Source organism: Rhinopithecus bieti, unplaced genomic scaffold, assembly GCF_001698545.2.
Source record: "Rhinopithecus bieti isolate Rb0 unplaced genomic scaffold, ASM169854v2 scaffold_34320, whole genome shotgun sequence".
NCBI lineage: Eukaryota > Metazoa > Chordata > Mammalia > Primates > Cercopithecidae > Rhinopithecus > Rhinopithecus bieti.
In genome coordinates, this window is record NW_016814434.1 from 31675 (window position 1) to 50644 (window position 18970).

The window sequence follows — 18970 nt, forward strand, 5'->3', positions numbered from 1 at the left end:
AAAAAAAAAAAAAAAAAAAAAAAAAAAAAAAACTAGTCAGGAGTGGTGGTGCACACCTATAGTCCTAACTACTAGACTGAGTGGGGAGGATCAGTTGAGCCCAGGAGGTCAAAGGCTGCAGTAAGCCATGATTGTGCCAGTGCACTCCAGTGTGGGCAACAGAGTGAGACCTTGTCTCAAAAAAAAAAAAAAAAACAACAACAACAAAAAAAAAACGATTAATCCACAAACACTTGTCGATCAAGCTGAACATCTATGCATAAAGAAGAGTTAGACATGGTTTCTACCTGATGGGAGCTCATCATGTGTGGAGAAATGATAGAGGTAAGCACAGGGAGCCATGAGAGCACACAGAACAAGGAGCTAACCCACACTGGGCAATAACTGAAGGCTTCTTGATAGTGCTGATACCTAAGCTGCAGCTTAAAACACAACTCAGGGTTACCCAGACCAAATAGCCCACTGTCTGGAATCTATTTGACACTCAAAAAATGTTTATTGATTGTAAGAATGTAAGTAGTGACCCTATGAAATTTACATTACTGGCTAATCCAATTAACTGAATACATTTACTTACATCTTCAGTTTGTTCTCTTAAATTACAGACTTCTCCCTTTTATTTGCATAATATAACATATTCTTTCTTCAAATCCAACAGTGCAAAGATAAAAGTCTAACTCAGCTCTACTTCTATTGAGTTTCAAATTCAACAAATATTATCAAATATTATTTACAAAAGATGTCAGGTACTAAAAAATAATTTGTTTTGTTTTATTTTGTTTTGTTTTGTTTTAGACAGGATCTCACTCTGTCACCCAGGCTGCAGTGCAGTGGCATAATTACAGGTCACTGCACCCTCGACCTCCTGAGCTCAAGTGACCCTCCTACTTCATCCTCCTGAGTAGCTGGGACTACAGGTGCATGCCACCATGTCTACATAATTTTTGTATTCCCTGTAGAGATGCGGTTTTGCTCTGTTGCCCATGCTAGCCTTGAACTCCTAGGCTCAAGTAAACTACCTGCCTTGGCCTCCAAAGTGCTGAGATTACAGGTGTGAGTTACCACACATGGCCAAGAAAAAGGTTTTCAATGGATACGTAAGTAAATGTTAGTAAAGAGTGGTGGAGTGTGGAAGAAGCAAGTGAAATCTCACCTGTAAGGACTCTGCCCTGATGATAGTATCCAGGAAGTTGATAAATTATTTTCCATGTTCATAATTATTCACCTTGTACCAAATACATTCTAGAGCAGAAACAGTAAATATAAGCATCTAGCTGTACCACAATAAAAAAAAAATGCACAAAATGTAATTATCACTAAAGTAATAAGTAGCAAAGTAAAAAAGCCATTAGTCTCATACATCCTAGCTAACTCATGATGTAGATTAGAATAGATATGTTCAACAACGTGGTAATATAGGGAAAAGCTTATAGTGAAAACATAAATGGAGAACTCACATATAATGAATAAGGTTTACATCACATATAAATCCGAGAAAGTATAAACATCTGAATTGAAAGTTTTAGAATACACTAAACATCAATTAGACTGGGTATAATGTAAGAATGATGGAAATTTAGTAAGTAGAAACCTAATAAACTATCATATTCTGTTTAAAAGAATCAGAGTAGAAGAAGGAGAATTGGCATGGAACCAACTAAAAGCAACTTTAACCACCAGAAGAATCAAGAGTTGCTTATCCAGTAATGAAATACTCAATTTGGTCAAAAGAAATATCATCAGTCCAATGCCCCACACCATTGGAGGAATGGAATGCTCAGGTTTTACTATGGCCTGGATGAAAGACTTCTCATTGCCTTTTCCTTTAATTCTATAATTAAGAAACCTTCTAATGACAAATTTGGCTCCCATATACGCTGACAGCAAAAAGGGGATATTCTAGTTAGCAGATAAGAGCATTTTGCTTACAATATTTTAATTAGCTGACAATCTGGCTTATACATTGGTCTCCTGAATATGGTTTACACAGAATCCTGGGTAACTGATATGTATTTAAATATATATAATCTCTAAGATCTGAATGGTTATTTATTGGATTTAACAAAAGAAAGCCATGCAAGTTGTTTGGGCTTTAGATACTTACTCTTTTTAGAGGATATACATTAACTGGACCTAACACCAACTTCAGAGGTTTGGGAGAAGGTCCCTGGTTTCCTTGCTTCAGGGCAAGCAGAGTCGTCTTCCATAGATTCTCTGAATTCTTAAAATAGATCTATAAATTTGGATATAAAGTACAAGAGAATAGGTATTCATAAATTGGAGCAACATAAAGTCTAAAATTCCCCATTAATTGAAAACATATTATGAAATCCTGCACACTTTATTGAGTGAATGAAGACATCTAATCCATCTGGCAAGTCAGTTAAGAGAACTACCATTTTTACTGACATGTAATACTGTAAAGCTCTGTAAAAAATTTTTAACCTAGCCTATTTGTTTAAAAGAGATGTTAACAATTCACGCTCCCTTGAATCTCTTCATTTTTACTTCATTTAAGACCCTCTGGATCTTCTGCAGTTCTGCGTCACAGATTCAGTACCCAGAACTTGTGTAGATGTGGCCTATGGAGCTCAGGACCCTCTGGCCCTTCCAGCTCCCAAAGCCGAACAACTTCATGGTGGTGAGTTCTTCTCAGGCCCCCAATCACCAGCTCTTAAGCGAGGGCAGTTCCCTGTCACCTTTTCACCACCACCACCCCCTTCTGCCCCCGCCGACCCAGCTTCAAATCCCCTATCCAACCCCAAATACCCGACCAACCCCAAATCCGTGATCCAAGCTCCAATCCACGAACTCATATCTATGATCTACTCCAAAATCCGCGATCCAGCCCGGTCCACCACATCCTTCAGCAGCGACACTCGCAATCTCTGACCTTTGAGACCAACTGAGCCTGGCAAAGCCATTGGGCGCGTGTCTGCACAGCTCCCGGAAGTCGCTCGCAGGCTGTGTGTGCTGGCAGGTGGAGTGCTGCCTGGAGCGCAAGAGCAGAGACGTGGATGCGGTGGACAAGCAGCACAGGTAGCGGAGGCTCATGCCCAGGATGGGAGGGGCTCCCCAGGCCAGGCTTCCGCGAAGCCCCTCGGACTGGACCTTGGAGGGGGCTGTGCACTCGCTGAGCGGCGGAGCCAAACGGGCCCTCACCTGTGTTCCATCCCTCATAATTCCCTATCTGGAGCAGGTGGAGAAGTTGAGTGATTTAATTTACAAAGTTAAGCATCTACGGTGTTTTATTTTTAATGAACACCTTTAAAACATGGTTTATATATATTATAGGAGGTGCCTAATGAGAAAACTCATTCCCCTATCAAAAATAGCGTGAGTTATTTTCAGTAGGTGAAAAGTTCTCAGAGAAAACTGTCCGTTTTACACCATATCCACCTGTGTAGGTAGGTTCTTTATTTGGAAGTGGGAGGTGGGTTCTGTGTTCGTGAATGGGAAGGCACATTTTTCTCAAAATGTGAGCTCTTTCTGTGTTTATCAATTTTACATAGACCGAATGAAAATATCAAGGTTTTAACATTTTTCTATGACACCTGCTGTCTTTCACTATTGTGGTGGCATTTTTTAAAATCTCATAATGGAGTGAAAAGACACTTGCTCCTCTAGATAGCAAGATGTGCTATTAATGTCTAAAATTAATCATTTACTGACAGCTGAAAAGACAAACGCATGGAACAGAGTAGGAAACCCAGAAACACTGAAATTATTTAAGATAGAAGTAAGGATTGATGAGTAGGAAAGGATGAATTATTAATTAAAAAATACCTGCTGTTTGAAGAAAACTAATGAAATTTTATGTCACAAACATGAGTTCCTGATGGAATACAGACTGAAATTTTACATATGGCAAGTGAGTAAGGTACCAGGAAGAAAACACAAATCTTATATTTGGCAAGGTTTATTTTATCTGTTGCAAGCTTCCTAAGAATGCCTCATAAGCAACATCCTGAAGGTTGATTTAGCAAACTAAAAATTTAAAACTGCCTGTGTTCAGGGGAAAAAACGAACAAAAAGGAGGTTACTTGAAAAAATTAACGATATATATACTATATATTATAATATATATATAATATACTTATATATATATACACACATATAATTCAGATTGAAAGTACGTTTTCAATTTATAGGAATCACTAATATATTATATATATTGCGTCAGAGTCCTTGTTCTTTGCCCAGGCTGGTGTCAGTGGCATGGTCTTTTGCTCACTTGCAACCTCTGTCTCCCCATGGTTCAAGCAAATTCTCCTCTCAGCCTCTCAGGTAGCTGGGATTAAAGGAGATGCCAGCCTGCTGGCTAATTTTTGCATCTTAGTAGCAGAGGATTCTCCACCATGTTGGCCAGGCTGATCTCAAACTCCTGACCTCACAGTGATCTTCCTGCCTTGGCCTCACCAAATGCTGGGATTAAAGGTGTGAGCCACCGTGCCGGCCTATTATTGTTTATTTACATATCATATGATATCTATTACTATACATATACTCATATATATACAGATATAATGTTTATGTAAGTTATATACTATATACATTAGATGAAAGTAATATTACAATACACATTAGATGAAAAGTAAAGGGAATTCTTTCAAATTACTCTTCAAAAACTCATATAATAGATCATGGAGAAGAGACGTGGATCTCTCTACCTTATTTAGGCATCAGTTTTCTTCCAGATTGGGTAACAAATTTATGTCATCCATTAATTGAATTTTTAAGTTTCAACTTCAGGGACGCATAATTTGTTGAGGGTAACATTGTCGGCTCTGCAATATATTGACTGCACTATCTGTTACTAGAGCTCAAGGTCAGTTTCATTGAATATTTTTATAGATTTAGAAGAGGTGGGAGGCAGAAATAGGCTGTAAACTAACATCTTTTACGGCAGAGATATATTTAATTTATTAAGAATCATTATTTAATACATAGGATCACTGACCTTTCCAGATTATGCTTTTTCTTTTTGAGAGGGAAGCTGGATATAAAAAACTGGCAGTTAAAAAAAATTGTAAAAAGGAATCACTTGCTCATTTTTCATTGTACATTTTTACTTTCAAGCATTTTCCATGAACTATGTGTAGATTCATTGCCTACATCGGATGACAAAGACTTGAGTGTTGCTACTAAGGTAAAGTGGTCTCTTGTAAAATTAATTTTCTCACTCTGAATCTAGTTCTGCATAGTATTTACTTTTAAGACTTAGCAGTGGTATACCTATCATAGTTTTATGGTGGTAATGGAAATTTGGTCAGAGAAAAACATACATATGGCTAGTTGATTCAAAAAATTTGTTTAATTTTGGTAACTAAGAAAGATTGATAAGTACTGTGACAGGGTGTGAACTGAAAATAATGAACTGGAAAAGAAGTAGTGACAGGAAAATCACATTAGGAAATGCTTTATCCAATAGAGGACACATGAAATTTGGTTAAGGTTTATTTAGATAAATACTAACAATTTGACTTTTAAATCATACGAGGCTAACTATCATATTTATGCTTATATAAATCTTCAGGGGATCAAATTATTTGCAGTAATCATGGAATCCTCTGGTACCTTTTAGTTTCAAAAACATTGAGCACATTGCCTATAGCTTTTTTTTTTCTTGGAAACTTATAATTTTGGTATCATATAGTTTATAGGAGAGATTGTCTCTGCTTATATTATTGGTTCTGTAGTGAGACTAAAATAGTATTAAAAATTGTAGAAAAATCGCTGAGTGTGGAGGTGTAGACCTGTGGTCCCTGCTACTTGGGAGTTTGAGGCAAGAAGAGTGCTTGAGCCCAGGAGTTTCAGAAAAGCCTGGGCAACATAACAAGACTGTATCTGACTTAAAAATATAAATTGTGGAAATGTAGAAATTTAAATTTATGCTCTCAAAATTTGTTTTGTAAAAGGATTTTTGTGTGTTATATAAGTTGTCCATGAAGCATTTCTATAAAACGCTTCATCTAATCGAATATGTATTTTACTGCAAATAAACATTTCTAGAACAGAGACTCTTAATACCAATATGGTAAGACTTTAACGTCATAATTTTGTCATTGTAGTTTCTCTAAAGTATTTACTTGGCCGGGCCCAGTGGCTCACGCCTATAATCACAGCACTGTGGGAGGCCAAGGCGGAGGATCACCTGAGGTCAGGAGTTCGAGATCAGCCTGGCCAATATGGTGAAACCTTGCCTCTAAAAGAAGAAAAAAACACAAAAATTAGCCAGGCATGATGACGCATGCTTATATTCCCAGCTGCTCAGGAGGCTGAGGTGGGAGAATCACTTGAACCCGGGACACAGAAGTTGCAGTGAGCCAAGATCATACCATTGCATTCCAGCCAAGGTGACGGAGCAAGACTACATTTTAAAAAATAAAATAAAATAACCACTCAAAGTCCTTATAAGATATTCTGAAATTTTGAGTTTCAGAAGTTTTTATATTTAGTTGTTTAAAGAATCATTGGAAGCTCCTGCATACCATGAGCTACCGGAGGTCAGTAAACATATTTGTGTGTATCCTAGAGTACGTAGAATACAGTCTTCCTTTTAAGAAGCATTTTAATTGTTGTTTTTTGAGATGTGGATTCACTCTATAACCCAGGCTGGAGTGCAGTGGTGAGACCTTGGCTCACTCCCATCTCCATTTCCTGGGCTCAGATGATCCTCACACCTCAGCCATCCAAGTAGTTGGGACTATAGACCTGTGTCACCATGCTCAACTGATTTTTGTAGTTTTTGTAGAGACGGGGTTTTGCCTTGTTGCCCAGGCTAGTCTTGAACTGTTGGGCTCAAGTGTTCTGCCAACCTCAGCCTCTCAAAGTGCTGGAGTTACAGGCATGAGACATTCAGCCTTAACAGTTGCTTGATCTGAATACATAGACAAATGAATTTTTATATAATGGAATGTTCCAAGTCACATACCTCATGTATCTAATGATTAAATATTTAAAATATTGCTTACATTTGTATTATTTTTTAATATTTGTGGATGTATAAGTTTTGTGGTGTTATGTTGAGAAATTATGCCATACATAAAAAGGAAATAAATTAGAAATAGCTCATCAGTAGTAAAGAGGATTACAATGTATTTTCTAGTATTGTCCAACTGGAATCGTAACATTGTGATTGTAGATTAACATTTCTTATACTGTTGATTAGCTCCAACTCATGTTCTATGAAATATACCTTTTCAAGCCATACATTACTCTTTAGAATTCTGGTGACCAATTATTTTTCTAGGTGGAAAGTTGAAAGTTCCAGGTTTTTCTCTCTGTTATAATAACGTTCTTTCGGGTAGTGGTAGATGACCATATTTAAGTAGTTGAAAGTCTTATAGTAATAAACTCTATCACAGAAGTACTTACAAAAAACTAATTGTAGTATAAATATTAATTAGTATTATTAGGGATATGAAAGACCATAATGCTCTGTTATGGATCTATTTCTCCATGTACCTTATTGTACTTCATGTGGTTTCCTTTATTTCTTGGCTTAAGCTCATATTTCATTGATAAATTAGGCTGGCTTTTTGTTTGTATTTCCCATCGCTCTCACATTTTAAATTAAAATTTTTGTGGAGTCAGGATCTTGCTCTGTTGCCCAGGCTGGAGTACAGTGGCATGATCTTGGCTCACTACAGTCTCCACCTCTAAAGCTCAAGTGATCCTCCCACATCAGCCTCCCAAGCAGCTGGGATACAGGCACACAACATCAGGCCTGACTCCCTTTTGTATTTCTGTGTAGAGATGTGTTCTCATTATTTTGCCCAGGCTGGTCTCAAATTCCTGAACTCAAGCAATCCACCCATCTTGGCCTGGAAAAGGACTGTGATTACAGGTATGAGCCACCATGCCTGGGCAACATTGAGGTTTATTTAAAGGAATTGATGAGGGCTGAGTATGGTGTTGCACACTGGTTATCTCAACACTTTGGGAGGCAGAAGGAGAAGGTTTCCTTAAGCCTAGGAGTTTGAGACCAGCCTGGGCAATATAATGAGGCTTTGTCTCAACAAAAATAACAATCAAAGCATTGGCCTGGCATGATGCTATGCACCTGTAGTTCCAGCTATTCAGGAAGTTGAGGTGGGAATATTGCTTGAGGTCAGGATGTTGAGACTGTAGTGAGCCAGAATCATTCCACTACATTCTAGCCCTGGGTTGACAGAGTGAGACCCAGTTTCATGAAAAGAGATTCATAAGAAACTCTTGGTGTAACTCATTATAATTTTTAAGGCAGAAACTCTTTCTTGATATTACTTAGCAGCGTGTCCCCGAGAAAGTGTCAGAGCCTTTACCTGGACCTTCCCATGAAAAAAGGAAACAGTATAGTCAATGGAAAAGGAGAAGGTGAGAACCATATTTTGTTTAAAAAGTCATTTGATGGAATGCTTCTTTTAAAATATGAGTACCAAGATAGTCTAATAGCTAAATAAAATGTCCTGTTAACTGTATAATGAGTAAAGGAGAAGTCAAATGGTGATAAGTTGTGTCTCTAACCAAGAGTCAGCAGTCGATTACATTGGGAGTACCACTAAAGGAGCTGAGTTATGAGTTGCATTTTAAGGTACTCTAAGACCTGAGGCAAGTCAATAAAGAGGGAAGAGGAAATGAATAAAAGAGAAAGAAAGCATGAGGAGGGCAGCGTGTACATGGAATAATTTTTTTAAAATGTGGGTGTATGTAATGAAGGATAGTAAAGTCAAACTGTTCTGTAGAAGAAGGAAGAACAGGGTGTTAGAAATAGGAAAGAAGATAAAGTGAGCTTCCAATACCAAAATGTGTCAGAGAATTAGAGTAACATTTTCCTACTCTTGCTGTCATCCTCACTCCTGGGGAGGCATTAAAGATTGAGGTACTTTACCACTCAGACCTGTGTTTTATCTACCATTGATGAGCATCATCAAAAATGGTCAGCCATGTATGGCTAGAACTTAGTTTTGTAGAAAATGTTGTAACCTCATGGGATAGTATCATATAGGTCAAATTAACATAATTGAAAAGAATAGTGTTGGGTGATTTATGGAGAAGAATTTAATTAGAGAAGTCCTGCCTGATGAAAATTTCATTAGTAACACTATGGCTTATAATGTAGTATTAAATTCAGGATATAATAGGGAAGAAATTGAGGCTAAACCAAAAAGGGCAACTAGGGTAAACAAATATGGAAGCACATCAGTGTAGAACAGGGCATTCAAGTTTCCATGAATTAGTTGAGGAGCTTCTGGAAAATGCACATTCTGATTGATTCCGCATTTCTCATGAGTACTCAAGTGATGTTGGTGCTGGTCCTTAGACACAGCTTTGAATAGCAATGGAATAGCCTTCCTTTAGAGAAATGTGGAAAAAGAACCATTGGAGAGCAATTTAAAAAATAACAGAATCAAGGGCAAGTATTAATTTCCTTTTATTTCTGAGCATGATTCTAGCCACAGGGAAAGAGTATGAGATGAAAAAATAGAGATTACAGGTATATACTACTGCTGAATACAGATGAAAAAAGTGGTTACAATTATCCATAAAAAGCAGTTAGGAAGGGAAGCATCAGGACACAGATCTAAAGATTACTTTTTCAAAAGAAGAGCGACTGTGAAAGGACAATGAGGGAAGAAAGAGAGACATTCGCTGGGGTCTTGGGAGTTAAAGCGAAGTAAACTTGAGACAACTCACTTCCAGTTGCTTCAGCATATGCCCAGTCTCACAAAAGAGGTTGCTGTGGAGAGTACTGGAGGCAGGAGGGAGTGCTAGAATTGGGGTAAACTATGGCAGCTCATTTCACTTCATAACTGTCAGGTCTCAGAGAGAGAAGTCTCATTGACATGAGTGAATAAGATGTGATTAAGTTGAATATAGATGCTTTGGCTAATTTTTTTTTTGAGACAGCCAGCTCTTTGATATAAGTGTTTTATAGAAGTCCTTTACAGTGTAAGATGATATACCAAACTTAGCTAACTTTAGAAGCAATCACATTATAAAATTCATTCTGTGAATACCAAAATTGTCATTTTCAATAAATACTGCACCAATTTTGAAATATAAAAGTGTATTCATATCCAGCAAGTCTGTGGTAATTCAATGTTTCCTTTTTCAATAAATATTTTGATATGGGAAGCTTATTCTACATGGTTAATTTATGTGTTTTCTGGACTGCCTTGACTGAGTGGACCAAGGAGTTCTTATTCAAGGCCAAACAAGGGGATAGGAGAAATGTAGGTGCTGCAGTAGCCCATGTGGTCATGGGAAAAATGAGTATTTTGATTAGCTGTCATTTCATAAGTGTGTATCCTAGCTGATCAATTTAGAACACTTTGATGAGTGGTGAATTGCACATTCATCTGAACTCTCATCTCAACTGTGTATTTCCTCAGCGACAGGACAAGGGGAATTTACTTGTGGTGTGCTGGCAGCAATGGCCCTGATATGTTGAGTTAAAATACTCTGTACATTCACCATCAGCTTTGACATTGATTCCCTCAGGTTTGATTTGTTCCTCTGTTTAATGGTCTCTTTTCTTCTCATTGGCCCACATGTTCACAGTGATATCCATGCTTTTCTGTTTTAGGTATACACAATCTCACTATTGAAATGTAAACTGTATTTTTTTTGGAATCCTATATTCGTCTTCTGCACCTTATATTTCTGTCATGTTGCTGTCCTAGCCAATGAAAAGAAGATGTCAAGAAGAACCCTCAAAACCTTAAGCAATCATTTTTATAGCCAGAAATGAGAACTCACCTTGATAGTAACACTGCATGAATGTTTGATTGGCCCTGTCATACTTAGATATATGATGACATATCCCCTTTGCTTTGTAGGGCCTCCTGACAAACATTCTTCCTTGAAGGTAATTAATTATGTATATTTTTTGAATCACTAACTCCATATTGTATAAAATATATATGATTTATGAATCATTTTCTTTTAAAACCCATTCAGCCTAGCACTGAAATGGAAGATCCTGCCATGAAAGGAGCAGTACAAAGAAAGAATGTTCAGACATTGAGAGCAGGTATGTTTTTCAATACAAATTTGATGTTGGAAAAAATTCCATCAAATGATTGGAAGTACTCACATTACTCTTAACCCCTAATTCTATTTGTTTGAAATTGAATGGAAGGCATTGACGTAAATGTTACTGTTGGTATCTATATTTGAATAAAATAAATTTAGAAGCACAGAAAAGATTTTAAAATGTAAGCTTTAATTCAGATGTTTCTGTTTTAATGTTTTTAATAGCATAAAGTTTTCAATATAAATGTTTATACTTGTCAGGGATTTGAAGCAGTGAATTTCAAGACTCTCAGATATTTCCAGTGAGTTATGTGGTAGTTGGAGTTATGATCTTTACCTGGAGGAAAGCTTAACTGATTAACGTGTCAGTTTCTGTCTTAACTTTAGAGACTTGCTGCTAGTGTTATTACATTGATGATCTGAAGCCAATCAGATGTTCTAATGAGCAGACTGTGTGTGTATGTGTATGTCTAGGTGTGTGTATGTGTGTGTTTGTGGCATCTTTGATTATTAAAAATGAGGAAAGTATTTATTCATCTATAACTGGTAGACACAGTTTTTTAGAATGGTGATTTTGAGACTTTTTGATGTTAAGGTTTTGAAACATGATTGCATAGAGGCTACTGACATCATAAACTGGTTGTTTTTCATTTCAATGCCCTTTTGAAATCTTTAACTATATTGTGATGCTCAGAAATAATACGCAGAATTTTTATTTGTGTCCTAAAATGGTATGTGAGTGGTTATACACTTTACATGCCTTTCTGCCACTTTCTTTGGTGTACGTTGTATTATATCTTCCAGATGTATCCACAGTGATATGATTATCTCTGGTTTAATTCATTTTATACTTTTCACTGTATTCCCTTAGACCACTTTACCACATTTAGTTAGACTCTCCTGTTGCTGGTAAATGAAGAAAGAGATAAAAACAAATATAATGTCAGATTAAAAAGGCTTTTGTTCAATCAGTTTGTATCTACTCCTGTTTACCATATGAGAGTTTAAAGCTGAAAAATTCAGAATGCAAGCACGCACCACCATATTTTATAAATGCCCTTAGAACTATGACTCACGAGCCTTTAGCCTCTGAAGTTGGGACAATTCATTTCTCTGAAGAAGTTTGCTGTGCTCTTCTCAGAAAAGAAAACTGAAAAGAGTAAATGGCATTGTCTTACTTGACCTCTTGGACATCCTTGAATGAAACTGAAACTCCAGGGATACTTGGATCAAAATTCAGAACTAATGTTTTGAACAATATATATAGTTTGTGAATGTCTGGTGATCATGAGCCCTTGAGGATGAAATGAACTTTCAAGTTTCACTTTTGCATTTTTTGCTCTTTTCCTTGACTTGTCTTAAAAGCTTAAATTCAACAGTTTTATTTTTACAGAAACCAGGAATATAACTTGCTAAATATATTTCTGTCCTGTCCCAAGGCATTGTGTATGTTTCAGATCTAGTGTGAACTAGACTTATTTTTACATGAGAACAATTAGGTTTTTTGTTAGTTTGTTTGTGTTTTTGAGACAGAGTCTTGCTCTGTCACCCAGGCTGGAGTGCAGTGGCTCAGTCTTGGCTCATTACAACCTCTACCTCTCAAGTTCAAGCAATTCTCCTGCCTCAGCCCCTCAAGTAGCTGATACCACATGCACGTGCTACCACTCCCTGCTAATTTTTCTTTTTTTATTAGAGATGGGGTTTCACCATGTTGGCCAGGGTACTCTCCAACTCCTGACCTCAGGTGTTCTGCCCAACTCAGCTTTCAAATGTGCTGGGATTACAGGCAGGAGCCACTGTGCCGGCAACAAAGAAGACTTTTAAGGCTGTTATATTTTATACAAATCTTTGGTCTATATTTAAGGCTTCACATATGAATTCTGAAGGTATTCATGCATTGAGGGAAGATCATCTCAGTTTAATGAAAGTAGTTTTTAATTTAATGTAAATTCATTAAAATATTTTTTGAAGTTTTTGTCTCTAGTACATGGAAATACACAATAATGTCATGGGTATTTAACCTTAATGTGTTTATGCACCAAGTTAGTTATTCAAATTTTTCTTATCTCTGAAGAACCTTCATTACTAATAAACAAATTTCTCATGGAAAACAAAATATATAATAGACATCATTGAGTGATTCAGAGTAAATTGTAGTAAATAACAAAAGCTTAGAACAAAGTGCGAGATTCTAGTTAAGTAAACTTGTCTGAGTTAATAGCAATTACAGGACTTTCAAAATACATTAGACCTTGAAGGAGTAGTGTGTTTGTGGGAGTAGAGGAGAATATGGTACTGCTTCAGTGAAGAAATAAATGTTATACTTTAGTACAATTTGCATTGCTATTTACATTGTAATAAAAAACTTTAATTTCAGATATTTTAGATTATATTTCTACTACTTGAACCATCAATAGTAAGACTTTTCAAAAATTTGGGAAGCTGTGAATTGATGATAAATATCTATCGCCCTCAGTATTCAAAAACCAGACAGCAACTACAAACTTTGGACACACGAGCTTCATTGTTAAAGAAAGGATTAATCTTGGAGCTGTGTTTCTATCAAGGAATTATACTCTTCATTACCTGTGTGAATCACAGCTTTTGAGTAGAAAGAGAGCAAAGAAGGGAAAGAAGCATAGAAAATTTTATTCTAGATTCCCTCAGTTGGCTTCATGCTACTATACTTCTGACTTGTAAAAAGTCATTTTGTGATCAAATGTAGTTTGTCTTTACTCCCCCTATGCAGCCTACAACCAAGGAGAATGCTTCTTAGCAAGGCATTTGTATTCTTCCTGTAAGGAAAGCAACACATAGATAACAAAGAGAATGAGGAGAAAGAGGAATTTCATTGAGGTTAGTATTTAACATAAATTGGAGTGTGGGTACCATGGGGCTGGATGGGAAAACCAGGTAGACATCTACAGATTTCCTACTCAAACACAACGTGGCTCTGATTTATTTTTACATCTCTCATTTTGCAATTATTAGGCACAACTATATGCAGTGTCACTAAAAATACCTTCCAAAACCAAATATTAAATAATGCCTATGGCTTTCTGTATTATATTTTTGATTAATGGGAACTATTGAGCATTTGCCTTGTGGTGTCTCCTCAGCTGTACTCACACATTCCATCACGTTGTCTTAATGGATGATCATGCACTAGGAGTATGGGTTTTCAGCAGAGCTGTATCATTTAAAGATAACACATGAGCATCAAATTTAATTCTGTGAGAACACCCAGTCTATTGCAGCTACTATGGGGTCTACTTTACATTCAAGTTAAATTCAGTGCCCTTAAACCAGTCATATGATCAGATGAACAGTAATAAATTATGCAATATTTTTTCACCCCTATAGTATTAATTTCTTTTTCCTCTTATGTCTAGAATTAACATTTTGGTTTACAAAATGTGATGATAATCTTCTAGGGTAGTGATGACAAGCTATAAACCCAAAGTTTCTTACCTATGCAAATGACTTATTTGCTTCTATTTTCTCATAAGCTTGGTAGATCCAGGAAGCAGAAGTTTTAAAACAAAATCCCCAAATGTGGCCAGGTGCGGTGGCTCATGCCTGTAATCCCAGCAGTTTGGGAGGCTGAGATGGGCGAATAACCTGAGGTTGGGAGTTTGAGACCATCCTGACCAACATGTAGTAACCCATCTCTACTAAAAATACAAAAGTAGGTGGGTATGGTGGCACATGCCTGCAATCCCATTTACTCGGCAGGCTGAGGCAGGAGAATAGCTTGAATCCGAGAGGCAGAGGTTGTGGTGAGCTGGGATCGCACCATTGCACCATTGCAGCAAGAATGAAATTCCATCTCAAACAACAACAACAACAGCAGCAGCAGCAGCAGCCACAAAACCCAAATGCATTTTCTCGGCACAGTAAAACTGAAACAGAAAAAGTATAAAGTAAATACAAGTAATGGAAACAGTTTATGTATATTATTTTATTTCCATTTGATAACTTTTGTAAAGTAATGAGCAGAATGTATTTCTCCAGGGACCAAGATATACACATTTATTCATTCAATAAAAATTCATTCTTGTAATGGCCACTGATACTTTTATTCTAAATATTTCTAAAAACGTCTCCTCAGGCCTGCATCATCTTTGCAACATTGCCTTATGTTTTATCTTTGTTCATTTGTTTATGTGTCTCAGAATTTTATGCTCCTCACAGTATTTAGAGTTAATTATCTCTAATGCAAATAGATCCGTGAACCACTCCTGAATACCTAATGTCCAATTAAGGCTTTCAGAAACTAATTTCTGGGTTGGGCATGGTGGCTCATGTCTGTAATCCCAGCACTTTGGGAGGCTGAGGTGAGTGGATCATTTGAGGTCAGGAGCTCGAGACCAGCCTGGCCAACATGATGAAACCCCATCTCTACTAAAAATACAAAAATTAGCAGGCAATACTGGCATGTGCATGTAATCTCAGCTATTTGGGAGGATGAAGCAGGAGAATTGCTTGAAGCTGGGAGGCTGGGTTGCGGTGAGCCGAGATCATGCCACTGCATTCCAGTCTGGGAAACAGAGTAAGACCATGTCTCAAAAAAAGAAAAGAAAAAGAAACCAACTTCTGCCCAAATCTCCATCTGTAGCCCTTTCCCCATCTGCCTTTTTCTCTGGAATTACTGAGCTGCCAGTAATGCCCCCCTCACCATTCCTCTTTTGTAGAGAAATATATATGCTCTTACAGGCTTCTCTCCCTCTCTTGTTGCTGCCTGGCATGTGCTCACCCTTTCCTGCCCTCTGCCTCACTTAATCTGGCTAACCTCACTCTGTAAGTCGCAGCTCATGCATGATCTTTAGGAAAGCCATCGCTGACAGCTTTTATTTTCCTTCCTTATACCCCAGTGCCTAACACTTAACAGGAACTCAATAACTAATAATTTAGCAAAGTTAAGACTGTTTATAGAAAGATGATTCAAAAGATCGTCTTCTACAGTCTAGCAGCAAAGAGGATTGACATATAAAGACATGATGTACAGTTCAGGTGGTAAAGTGACGCTAGAAAAATTGACAGAGTACTAAGGGAGCCGCAAGAAGCAGACACCTGTGTATGTGGATAAAGAGAGCTAGAATCAAGGAAGACTTCACATAGCATTCTGAGCCTTTTTTTTTTTCTTTTTTCTGTTGCTGGAGACAAGTTCTTACTCTGTCTCCCAGGGTGGAGTGCAATGGCAGGACTGAGACTCACTGCAACCTCAAACTCCTGGGCTAAAGGGATCTTCTCACCTAAACTTCTTGAGTAGCTGGGACTACAGGCACATATCACCATGCCTGTGCAATGTTTTGTAGAGTCAAAGTTTAGCTAAGGTTCCCAGGCTGGTCTTAAACTCTTGACCTCAAGCAATTCTCCCATTTTGGCCTTCCAAAGTGCTGGGATTGCAGATGTGAGCTATTATGCTCAGCCTACATTCTGCGTCTTAAAAGATGAAAATAAATTTTTCAGAATAGTAGAACATTTGCGATGTAAAAAAATGGGGTGCACACTAATTAATGTATAAAAAAACAATAATTTTGCAAATTATTAGTAACTGCTAACTCAGTTAGTGTTTTGTTAAAAAGATACTATTATGAAGTACAGTAAAGTGTTACAGTGTATATTTTGACTGTATTTTAAAGTTTGGTTTTGTTTCCAACAGTTTTGTTTATTTATGTTGCGTGGAACAATTTGTGAGTGACCCTGAGATAGTGTATGGCTTGAATCTGGTGATATCTAGTGTCTCCGCAAGTGGTTTGTTGAAGTTTTGGATAGTTAGAAGTATTTCTTAAATAAGTAAATATTTCAGTAACCTTTAAGCTTCATTTAAAATCTTAAAATATAAAATACAAAGAAATGTTATTCTGTTTTTATTTTTATAAAGATTATAGCATTTATCTAACTGTTCTTAGTTCATTCGAACTAAATCTCTGAATTTTCAACAGAACAAGACATACTAGTGGCTTCAGAGGAAGATCAAGAAAGCCTTGAAAGAAGTGAAAAGAAGCAACCACAGGTATATAAACATTTAAATTTCTTGTATCATATCAGTTTTTTTTTTTTTTTTTGCTTTAGCAACAAAGCATAGTCCAAATGACACAACCTTTTAGAATCTATCTTTCAAATCCAAAAAATCAAAATTTTATATTTAATTTTTAAAACATTTAACCAGTTATGAAACTTAATATATTCCTACCACCTGTAGTAACTCATAGCTATCTTTCCTCTTGGAATTGAGGCAAGAAATTTCCAGAATCATCTTGCTTTTTCATTTTTATATCCTGACTCATAATACAGAAGGTAACACGAAATATTAAGTCATATCACTAAGGAATAGAAATTATGAACAGTTTAACATTGATGGCCACTGAGTTAAACTAATGTTAAAGGAGTCATCATTGTCAGTGGTTCAAATGTTGCAGTGTTATATTGCTGGTCACCAGTGCCGAGTTTAAGCATTTCTTCTGTTCTGTGGTTGTCAGTTGACTTCAGTGTCTGTGTTCAGGGAAGGAATGGGGTCATAAAAGTCAACCCAGTTGCCTATTAAGAGAATTATACCTTGCAGAACGGGACCATTGGTGTCAGGGTACAAGCAATCACTTTATTTCAACATAAGTAAGTAGGAAATATTACCAAAATTTAAAAAATCCATCCACTATCACCAGTGGAACTTAAACTATATTAGAAGTGGATATAAGCAGAAAATCTATCTAGATACATAACATTATGGTAGTATATCGTTTGAATTAGAATTTAAAATTTTGTTTCTCTTTCTGATTGGTGTTCAGTTTGGCTCTTAATAATTTGGTGTTTGCCTAGTCTCTAATCTTCAGAGATATAAATGCACTGTAGGGGCTCACTCTTCCTGGTATGCCAAGGTAAATTAAAGAGAGGAAGCTTTTATAATTCCACATATTATCTTTGAATTCAGTTCTGGTAGATTTAACACATAATGAATTTAGTTTAGTCCAAACAAACACTGAGAGTTCAGCTTGCCGGTTCATGTTTTTCTCTTACATTAAGCCAAGGCAAATTCTTTTTCACTTTTTAGTTATGATCCCGTAATTTAAGAGCAGCAACACATAAAGTTTCACAGTTAAATTGTAATGATTTTCTAATATTTCTTGGTTTATACTTGATTAAAGCTAAGTTTAAAACATGCACTCTGACAGAAAAGACATCTGAGAAACAAAACAAGAAAATTGGTTTTCACCTTTTGCACCTGTGGGAAAAAAAGTCTCAAGAACCAGAACCTCGTAGGAATTATGATAAAGGGAATATATCTGTATATTCAGGACTTCCTTTAAATTCATTACGAACAAGTTCAAGCTGAATATTGGTGAAAGTTTTGAAAACTCCACAATTTCTGCTTGCCCTGAGGAAGAGCTCCTACACAGTAACCCTAAAGAGGGATGAACTTAAAGGCAGTTTCCTGTAATCTGATGAATCGTGCCCCAGGTTGTGAGGAGGAAGATACATCTGGAGGGTCTAACTCTGTGGCATTCCAGGCAGCACCTGAACAGAAGAAGCCCATGTCAAATGTCTTCTCCTTCTATTCACACTCCAGGTCCATGAAATATACTTACCAGTTATGTTCTAAGCTTCATTTAAATGAAAATAAATCAGACCATAAAACTGATAACAAACCAGACACATGGCTTGTTTCTCACACAGATGAAGAAAATTTTTGTAATGATAAAGAAACCGAAAAATTAAGGAACCCAGTAATTATGATTGAAATGAAAGAGATTAAGAGTTTAATATGCAAACGGCAAAAAATATAAAGCTAAATACCACTAATTGGAAATTAGACGTTAGGCATTGGCCTCAGTCTAGAGATCATGAAAGTCTTTTTGATTTGTGGTTTACACACCCCAAAGAAATGATGCATATGATTCAGATAGAAAGCCACAATAAATCTGCTGTTACAGATACTTATAAAAACAGA

General features: G+C 36.7%; 1 protein-coding gene across 1 annotated transcript; it reads left to right on the top strand.

Moving 5' to 3' along the window:
* Positions 1-1067: 1067 nt before the first annotated feature.
* LOC108514474 (ankyrin repeat domain-containing protein 20A2) lies at positions 1068-18247 on the top strand. Its single transcript, XM_017850738.1, has 8 exons — positions 1068-1097; positions 2539-2641; positions 2901-3039; positions 8273-8358; positions 10824-10852; positions 10945-11017; positions 16968-17038; positions 18168-18247. The coding sequence occupies exons 1-8, from the start codon at positions 1068-1070 to the stop codon at positions 18189-18191; spliced, it is 555 nt and encodes a 184-aa protein (XP_017706227.1). The 3' UTR covers positions 18192-18247.
* Positions 18248-18970: the final 723 nt, after the last annotated feature.